This window comes from Saccopteryx leptura, chromosome 10, assembly GCF_036850995.1.
Source record: "Saccopteryx leptura isolate mSacLep1 chromosome 10, mSacLep1_pri_phased_curated, whole genome shotgun sequence".
Taxonomy (NCBI): domain Eukaryota; kingdom Metazoa; phylum Chordata; class Mammalia; order Chiroptera; family Emballonuridae; genus Saccopteryx; species Saccopteryx leptura.
The window spans coordinates 18,150,603-18,160,287 of NC_089512.1; the positions used below are offsets into that span (position 1 = coordinate 18,150,603).

Sequence of the window (9,685 nt, forward strand, 5' to 3'; positions counted from 1 at the left end):
TTCTCTTTCTATTCTTATTTTGATCCAGAAAAGTGTACAACTTTGATTTGGTATGTTAAAATTTTTAAGTTATTTTTAAGACTTAAATAAAATAAGTCTTGCTTTTATAATTTCTTTGATAATATCACAATTTTGAAATGTGTTCTAGAGGGTGAGGATATAAACAAGTTAATAGAAGACACTTGCCTTCAGTTAAAGAGTTTCCCCAAATCCTAATGATGTCATTACTTGTTGATGATTAAATGATCGTATTTACTTTTAAAATAGCAAAACAGCAGAAAAAATACACATAAAGGAAAATGAGCTCAGGTATACATCTTACAGTAAAGTCCTATGTGAGTTATACATAGATTAAAGTAGTGGTTCTTAACCCTTTCTGGGTTAAGATTTTTACCTAATTAAGATTAGGTAAAAATTTTATCTCAATTAAAATAAATACATACAGAAAATATTTTAAATTTATTTGAGAGAGAGAGAGCAATAAAGAGAGAGAAATACTGATTTGTTGTCCCACTTGTTTATGCAGCCATTGGTTGATTCTTGCATGAGCCCTGACCAAGGATCAAGCCTGCAGTCTTGCCGTATCTGGTGATGCTCTAACTAACCAACTGAGCTAACTGGCCAAGGCCTGCATACAAAACATTTTATACATGGTTTTCAGAGGATTCAATGAGCCCCTGAATCCATCGACACTGGGTTAAAACCTTTGAATCAAAGAGTTAATGTTAAAAAAAAGTAAACTTTCGCCTGACCAGGCGGTGGCGCAGTGGATAGAGCGTTGGACTGGTATGCTGAGGACCCAGGTTCGAGACCCCAAGGTTGCCAGTTTGAGCGCAGGCTCATCTGGTTTGAGCAAAAAGCTCACCAGCTTGGACCTGAGGTCTCTGGCTCGAGCAAGGGGTTACTCGGTCTGCTGAAGGCCCACGGTCAAGGCACATGTGAGAAAGCAATCAATGAACAACTAAGGTGTCCCAACGAAAAACTGATGATTGATGCTTCTCATCTCTCTCCGTTCCTGTCTGTCTGTCCCTATCTATCCCTCTCTCTGACTCTCTCTCTCTGTAAAAATAAGTAAATAAATAAAAATAAATAAAACCAAGGGCATTTGAAACATGTTTAAAAAAAAAAGTAAACTTCCAACAATAAAGTTATTTCAAAGAAAAATATATCCCAGATTTTATAATGTGCTTAAATTGGGTCCTGATAATCCATAGATATCTGCAGAAAAATACAATCCAACGCTTTCGCCTTGGCCTTTGCTCAGTTGGTGGAACACTGTCCCAGCACACCAAGGTCACGATTTAAGTCCCCAGTCAGGGAACGTGTAGGAACCAATCAGTGAATGCACAACTAAATGGAACTAAGTGGAACAATGAATTGATGGGTGTATCTCTCTCTCTTTCTCTCTCTCTCTCTCTCTCTCTCAGTCTCTCTCTCTCTCTCAGTCTCAATGTAATGGAATTTTTTTTTTAATTCTGCACTTTATCAGAATAATAGTCAGCCAGTAATAATCTTTACATATGAAGACAGAAGCTAGGTGGGGGAAAAAATATTTGGAAATAACATTAGATGAATAAAGTAGAACACAATTGTATATGCACTGATTACATATAAAATATGCATATCTTATAAAAATATGGTTTCATACAGTATAGACTGAAAAATAATACAGAGAAATAAAAAACATTTTTGTTAGGACAGTGGCATAGTTGTCTAAACTCTTGGGTCCTGGAACCCAAGTGTCTAATTTCCTACCGCGGCCCACTTCTTACCTAGCTCTAAGACCTTAGGCAGTGGCTCACACATTCTGTATGTCAGTGTCCCCATCGATACAATGTTTTGAAGATGAAAAGAGATAATGTGAAGCAGTTAGTATATTGTATAGCACATGGTGCTTTACATGTTTGTCATCATTGTTTTAATGATAGTGTTTTTTTCTAAATTGACTGAAAGTTTTATGTTACCACTACAACATTTTTTGAAAGGACATGCTAAACTACTCAATAATGAAGATACAAATTAGAAAAAAATTTTTACTTTGTAATTGTCAACAATAACTTGGACTTTATAATAACCACTCAGTTTAAAATCTGTCTTTTAAAGCTCACATGTATGTGATTTTTTGATGAGCATTATACTATAATTTAGAACAGCTCACTCAAACGACATGTTTGGTTTCAACCCGCAGATGAAGCTACTGAATCTGTACATCAAACGTGCACAGACAGGCTCCGGAGGAGCTGAGCCCACTACTGATGTTTCCGGACAGAGTTCGTGAAGCTGCTCGGAGTGAACCAGGTCTCTCAAGAAACCACAGACGGACCACCCTCATCAATGAAAGGAAATTTTCAAATACATCTTTTTGAACTTCCCCTTGTTTCCTAGTTTTCGTTTTTTGTTTTGTTTTGTATTTTCTGTAACAGAGGGCTATCCTCAGTCTGCATGTAAGTTTTATGATAGTTATCCCAAATTCAAGAAAAAGCAGTATTAACAACAGTTGATCAATATAAAGTAATTTTAAATCTCATCATTTCACATGTTTGTATCCTTTGTCTTCCCATTAACCTTTGCCAGTGTTACGATTGTATAAATTTTTTTAATGCTGGTTAAACAGGAATGCTTAAAGCTTTACAAGTTCAAGTCTAAAACATTTTTTGCTTTTATTCAAATGCAGAATAATATTTTTATTGCTACTTTGACTTTTATTTCCTATCATGTCCTATGCTAGAAATATTGAAATGACGTGAAACAAAGCAGGACTAATCTAAACTACAGCTGGACTCTGTTGATGTGATGGTGATACATGTCATTAGTTGCAACTTCTTTGAGGTGATCTGTAGTTTAAAACTAAGACCTCAAAGAGAAATGTTACAGAAACAGCCAGTTTTGTAAAACTGATATTGTTTGTTGGTTACTGATCTTACCGTCTTTATTTAAAACCATGCCCCCCCCCAAGATCCCTTAAGAAAGCTGCACCAAATCATCTGCCTGGTTTTTTCTTGATACTTATTAAAATAGAAGGTTTCATTGCAGGATTTTTGGTTTGTTTATCTTTGTTGTGAATGATGCTTTTTTATATTTATTAATATCAAATTCACTTATGAATAAACTTGATAATGGAAACACAAAAAAAATCAAGTGCATGTGTGTCCTTAACAGTCTTCTGTTTCTCATTTAATAAACAAACTAATTATTGAGACATGGGAGTCGACCAGCACCTTTTGTTGAAACGGTGGAACCTGGTTCCCTTTTACCATGAAATTGTCTTACTTGAACACATTGATCCTGATGAGAGAGAAGATGGTGCCAAGACTAATTACCTTGTATAATGGGCTCAAATTCTCTACCTCTTCAGGGCTAATACTTTTAACTGAGCTGCTGCCTCTAGTGTCTTTTGGAAAACTATTTAAAGGGTGATTTTCTGTTTGTTTGTTTTTTAATCACCTTTTGCTACATCTGTTCTTTTCATGTGCAGCCAACTTGTAAAATTTACCAGTTTTGGTGAAAGGCAAAGTAGATAATTTGGAACCAGGATACTAATGATTGCTCATCTTGACTTTTTTTAATCCTAACATAAAGTGAATTTGACTGGAAAGGCAAATAGCTATTAGGAAAGCAATTTGCTGTTGTTACAGAGTTATCTGTACCTTCTTTGTTTAATTGAAAAAAATGTAGAAATGTATGTAAAGAATTTAAGACAAGAGTACTGAATGGATGATTTGTCATAGGCTTTTACCTTTGTTTCTGTTCTAGCAGCAGGAAAAGTCTCTCTATTCCTTCCCTTGACCTGTAACAATTTTGTTTTCTACTGTTAATTACATTGTGTATTTATAGTTCTATGCTTACTGTTGTGCATATACTGGCAATAAAAACTGTACATAACATTACTTGAAAAAATTAACAATGTGTATCAGTTGTTCTTCTGTCTCATGATATGGCATGTCACTTATCCTCATAATTAGTTTTTATAAAAATCTTTAAAAGGTCCATGTACCATGAATTTTATAAGTATATCTAAGGGAAAAAGATTTATCAGGAGTAGTGGCCACAATCAAAAATATATATTGTAATCTACACATGTATAAATTACAGCTTTAAAACAAAAAGGCACTTTAAACATTGAACACTTTTAGTAATGTTTTACGTTCCAGGGCACTTGGTATTTTTATAATTGTTTTTTAATCTAAATGTTGATTTCATTTTGACCTGTTCTTTAAGGCCCTGCTTTACCTACTGTTGACAACTACGTAGAGTGACTTAAGCTGAATAATAACTCTGCTTGAAAACTTAGGTCAAGTTTCTGGCATCTAAAGGCGGGCAATCAGAAATGAATGAACTGAGTAATAGGAAGGTCTGGTTTAATGTGACTAAGTGAAAGCTAATATATGAAAACATGAAAAAGTATATATATAAATTTCCTAATTTTAGTTGATATGACTTTAAGAAAATTATTGACTATTCCAATTGCTGTATACAATATACTCTTAATTTCTTCATTCCAGAAACATTTAGATGTCAGGTGTGAAAGTATGGTGATAAAAGAGCTACTGGTTAAAATTATTTTCCTGCTTTTCTCTCCTAAACAGGGTCATTCATTTACTGCACTGCTCAGAAGTAATTAAAAGCATTTAATTTTAGTGTATAAAACTTGTTTATTTCTTGTGGGTTTTCAATATCTATAATAGACTTCTGACATTTTTCTGTAAAGATAGTGATTTGAACCTGAGGTTTCAAATTTGGAATAATAAACTTTAGGTCAAAATGGCTTTACGCCCTGGCCGGTTGGCTCAGTGGTAGAGCGTCGGCCTGGTGTGTAGAAGTCCCAGGTTCGACTCCCGGCCAGGGCACACAGGAGAAGCGCCCATCTGCTTCTCCACCCCTCCCCCTTCCTCTCTCTCTTCCCCTCCCGCAGCGAGGCTCCATTGGAGCAAAGATGGCCCAGGCGCTGGGGATGGCTCCTCGGCCTCTGCCCCAGGCGCTAGAGTGGCTCTGGTCGCAACAGAGCGACGCCCCGGAGGGGTAGAGCATCGCCCCCTGGTGGGCAGAGCGTCACCCCCTGGTGGGCGTGCCGGGTGGATCCCGGTCAGGCGCATGCGGGAGTCTGTCTGTCTCTCCCCGTTTCTAGCTTCAGAAAAATACCAAAAAAAAAAGGCTTTACACCAAGGTATATTGTAAAGACTGGACTCTTGTCACTAGGCCAGATCTGTTTGTAATTTCAAGTCTATTTTATAACTTAATTGAGAATAACATGTATAATCGATAAAAATTAAATTTAGTGCCTGACCTGTGGTGGCACAGTGGATTAAAGCATCAACCTGGAATGCTGAGGTTGCTAGTTTGAAACCCTGGGCTGCCTGGTCAAGGCACATACGGGAGTTAATGCTTCCTGCTCCTCCCTCCTTCTCTCTCTCTCTCTCATCTCTCTAAAATGAATAAATAGTCTGACCTGTGGTGACGCAGTGGATAAAGCGTCGACCTGGAAATGCTGAGGTCGCTGGTTCGAAACCCTGGGCTTGCCTGGTCAAGGCACATATGGGAGTTGATGCTTCTAGCTCCTCCCCCTTCTCTCTCTCTGTCTCCTCTCTCTCTCTCTCTCTCTCTCTCTCTCCCCCTCCCTCCCTCCCTCCCTCCCTCTCCTCTCTAAAAATGAATAAATAAGAAAATAAAAAATGAATAAATAAAATCTAAAAAAAAAATCTTAAATTAAATTTAGTATATTACCCCATAATACATGAGGGTTTTTTACTTAATCTGATATCGCCCTGTATTGTTCATTCGATTGCAATTACTATAATTTTATAGCTATGCAAAAGAAAGGTCTATAATTAAGCTTTTTAAAAAAACCTACTAGTTGAAGTATTTTAGCATCTTTGAAAAATAATGAAAACTAAAGAAGAAAATATTTCCTCTAATAGCCACTTGATAGAATGTTACTAGTTTCTGGAGTACTACAATAATAAATTTGATTTAATACTGAAAACTGTAAGGTACCTTAAATTTTGTTGATCAGAAAAATAAGATTAAAATTAGATAATATTTTCAATGCTTTCATTATTCTATGCATGGATTTAACATCTGCCCTGCCTAAAATCTTCACATTTTTGTCATTACACTTGGGATAAAGAGGGACAATACACTGCTTACACGTCCCAGGTAATCTTGAATATCCTGTGCTTCCCAGCTTCATCTCCTGAATCCCTCTTTCCGGATATCTAGCAAGGAGGAGGTGTCTGTTTCTCCAAGCCTTCCATCTCAGCCCGTCCCAAGCCTGCCCACAGGCTAAGATGCCTCTGCCTGCCACACCGCTTTCCCCACACTTCCATTCTCACTCCCACACTCCCGCTCCCTGGCTAGTTCCTTCTCATTATCTGGATCTTCCCTTAAATTTCACTTTCTCAGAGTTGACATCCTTAACTCCTAGTCTACCTTGGGTTCTCTAGGGCTTTCATAACTCTATTCGTGTTCTCCTTGGCAACTGTCACAATTATAAATGAATTGTTCTCTGTGTGATTGTTTGCATCATAACATCTGGCCCCCACAAGACTTTAAGCTCCACAATGGCAGAGACTACATTCTCAGTGTCGGGCACAGTAGGTGCTTAAGGAATACGTGTTGAAAGAAGGAAGGAACGAGGGAAAGACTGGATGAAGCATCTCCATTTGCAGCCAGAATCCTTTCCTCCTGCACTTCGTCCATTGTCTGACTCAACACAGAAGCCTCTCCTTGCCAACTTTCACACCACTTGGCAACAACCAGGAGTGATTGCATCATGAGCACGCCAATGCCCTGGGAGAATCACCTGGCGGCCTACGCCCCAGGCCCCTTGAAACTTCTACCACACACCTCTCTTAGGAAGCTGTAACAGTGTGCTGTAATTGCTTGTCTGTGTGTGGGCTCCATCCCTCCTCAGACTTCAAACTCCCTCATCAGGCCTGAACTCCCCAAGCAAGGTCTTACCTGGAGACAGGTGCATCCCATCAGCATCCAGGCCGGGCAGGGGCACAGGAGGCACTCAGGAAATGTCTGTTGAAAAACAATTTCAATAATGAATGACCCAGTGAGTAATTGAACAAATAACTAGCAAAATTAGTAAATTAGTGAATTAATAATAAAATAAGTGAATGTGAAAAACAATTATTCACCCAAGTGTTTCCCAAGGTATAGTGTCCATCCCACAGGGGGTGCACAAGGCGAATTTAAGGACTAGATAAACTTCCAGAGTTTAGTTGCTAAGGAACAACAAAAATCAGTGTTAAGAAAAATTAACTTGCACATTAAATCCTTTATATCATTGATATTATGACTTAGCACACTTTGAGTTAAGTAAAAATATAAAGCAAATATACTACTATAGAATGTTCTTGGATATGGCCAAAATTATGAAATTGGCTCATAAATAGTAAGGCTTGGGAACAGATGGTTTGAAAATGAATGGGGGTATGGGAGAAACCTAAGATTTCATGAGCTATTGCTATGTTCCAGGTACTGCTTTAAGCATTCGACCTGCATTAACTTCTGTAATCTTTATAATAACCTTATGAGTAAAAACCACCCCATTTTACAGGTGAGGATATGGGAAAAGATATGGAGCGGTGACATCTTTGCCTAAGATTGCACACCTAATGAGGGTAGGAACCGTGGTTCAAACCTAGCTGGCGTTTAAACGCAGCACTGGCCAGACTCCAGGGCAGAGAATGTAGAGAACAGATGAGAAAAGGCGTGAGTGAGCAGCAGAAGTGGAGAAGAAGGAGCCACCAGACAGCTCAGCGGGGGCAGGCGCTGTTCCTGGGCGTGGCTCAGACCCTCACCTCTCTTCTGCTCCGTGCTTTTCTCCAACCAGAGTAGTGCAGGGTCCCCTCTGGACACACCGTTGGTGAGGAAGTCCTCATTCTGCGTCTGTGATATGGGGTGAGAAAGGGGTGTGATGGGGTGTGATTAGGGTGTGATTGGGGAGTGATTGCAGTGTGATGGGGTTAGGATATTGGGTGTGAAAAGGGTGTGATGGGGGTGTGTATGGGGTGTGATGAGGGTGTGTATGGGGTGTGTTGGGGTGTGTAAGGGGTGTGATGGGAGTGTGATGGGGGTGAGATGGGGGTGTGAAAGGGGTGTGATTGGAGTGTGATTGGGGTGTGATCTGGGGTGTGATAGAAGGTGTGATTGGGGTGTTATATGGGGTGTGATTGGGTTGTGATATGGGGTGTGATAGAAGGTGTGATTGGGGTGTGATATGGGATGTGAAGGGGGTGTGAAAGGGGTGTGATTGGGGTGTGATGGGGTGTGATTGGGGTGTGATATGGGTGTGAAAGGGTTGAGATAGGGTGTGAAAAGGGGTGTGATAGGAGTGTGATATGGGGTGTGAAAGGGTTGTGATGGGGTGTGATAGTGGTGTTAAAGGGGTGTGATTGGGGTGTGATATGGGGTGTGAAAGGGTTGTGATGGGGTGTGATAGTGGTGTGAAAGGGGTGTGATTGGGGTGTGATAGGGGTGTGAAAGGGGTGTGATTGGGGTGTGACTGGGGTGTGATAGGAGTGTGATTGGGGTGGTAAAGGGGTGTGATGGGGTGTGTATGGGGTATGATGGGGGTGTGTATGGGGTGTGTTGGGGTGTGATACAAGGTGTGATTGGGGTGTGGTATGGGGTGTGAAAGGGTTGTGATGGGGTGTGATCGGGGTCTAAAAGAGGTGTGTATGGTGTGTGATATGGGGTGTGATGGGGTGTGTATGGCGTGTGATATGGGGTAAGATGGGGGTGTGTATGGGGTGTGTTGGGGTGTGATTGGGGTGTTATATGGGGTGTGATAGAAGGTGTGATTGGGGTGTGATGGGTGTGATAGGGGTGTGAAAGGGGTGTGATTGGGGTGTGTTTGGGGTGTGATAGTGGTTTCAAAGGGGTGTGATTGGGGTGTGTTTGGGGTGTGATAGTGGTTTGAAAGGGTGTGAAAGGGGTGTGATTGGGGTGTGATAGTGGTGTGAAAGGGGTGTGATAGGGGTGTGAAAGGGGTGTGATTGGGTGTGTGATGGGTGTGAAAGGGGTGTGAGTGGGGCTGATATGGGGTGTGAAAGGGGTGTGATTGGGGTGTGATATGGGGTGTGTATGGGGTGTGATTGGGGTGTGATTGGGGTGTGATTGGGGTGTGATGGGGTGTGATTGGAGGTGTGATTAGGGTTGTGATTGGGGTGTGATGGGTGTGTGATAGTGGTGTGAAAGGGGTGTGATTGGGGTGTGATAGGGGTGTGATTGAGGTGTGAAAGGGGGGTGATTGGGGTGTGATTGGGGTGTGATATGGGGTGTGATGAAGGTGTGTATGGGCTGTGATGGGAGTGTGATGGGGGTTGATGGGGGTGAGATGGGGTGTGATTGGGTGTAAAGGGGTCTGATATGGAGTGTGATTGGGGTGTGATAGAAGGTGTGATTGGGGTGTTATATGGGGTGTGATAGAAGGTGTGATTGGGGTGTGATATGGGATGTGAAAGGTGTGTGAAGGGGTGTGATGGGGTTGTGATTGGGGTGTGATATAGGGTGTGATTGGGGTGTGATAGGGGTGTTAAAGGGGTGTGATTGGGGTGTGATGGGGGTGTGTAAGGGTTGTGATAGGGTGTGAAAGGGGTGTGATTGGGGTGTGATAGGAATGTGATTGGGGTGTTAAAGGGGTGTGATTGGGGTGTGTATGGGGTGTGAAAGGGCA

The 9,685-nt window shown here is 40.9% G+C and overlaps 1 protein-coding gene across 50 annotated transcripts in view; it reads left to right on the forward strand.

The window, feature by feature from the left end:
* The window catches only part of CLASP2 (cytoplasmic linker associated protein 2), a 168,940-nt gene extending 165,045 nt beyond the window's left edge, over window positions 1-3,895 (forward strand). For all 50 annotated transcript variants that reach the window (XM_066350520.1, XM_066350529.1, XM_066350524.1 and 47 more), the window contains one exon: window positions 2,189-3,895. In XM_066350520.1, the coding sequence (XP_066206617.1) occupies window positions 2,189-2,278 (90 nt within the window). In that variant the 3' untranslated portion in view covers window positions 2,279-3,895. The remainder of the gene's footprint in view (window positions 1-2,188) is intronic.
* The last annotated feature ends 5,790 nt before the right edge of the window (window positions 3,896-9,685 follow it).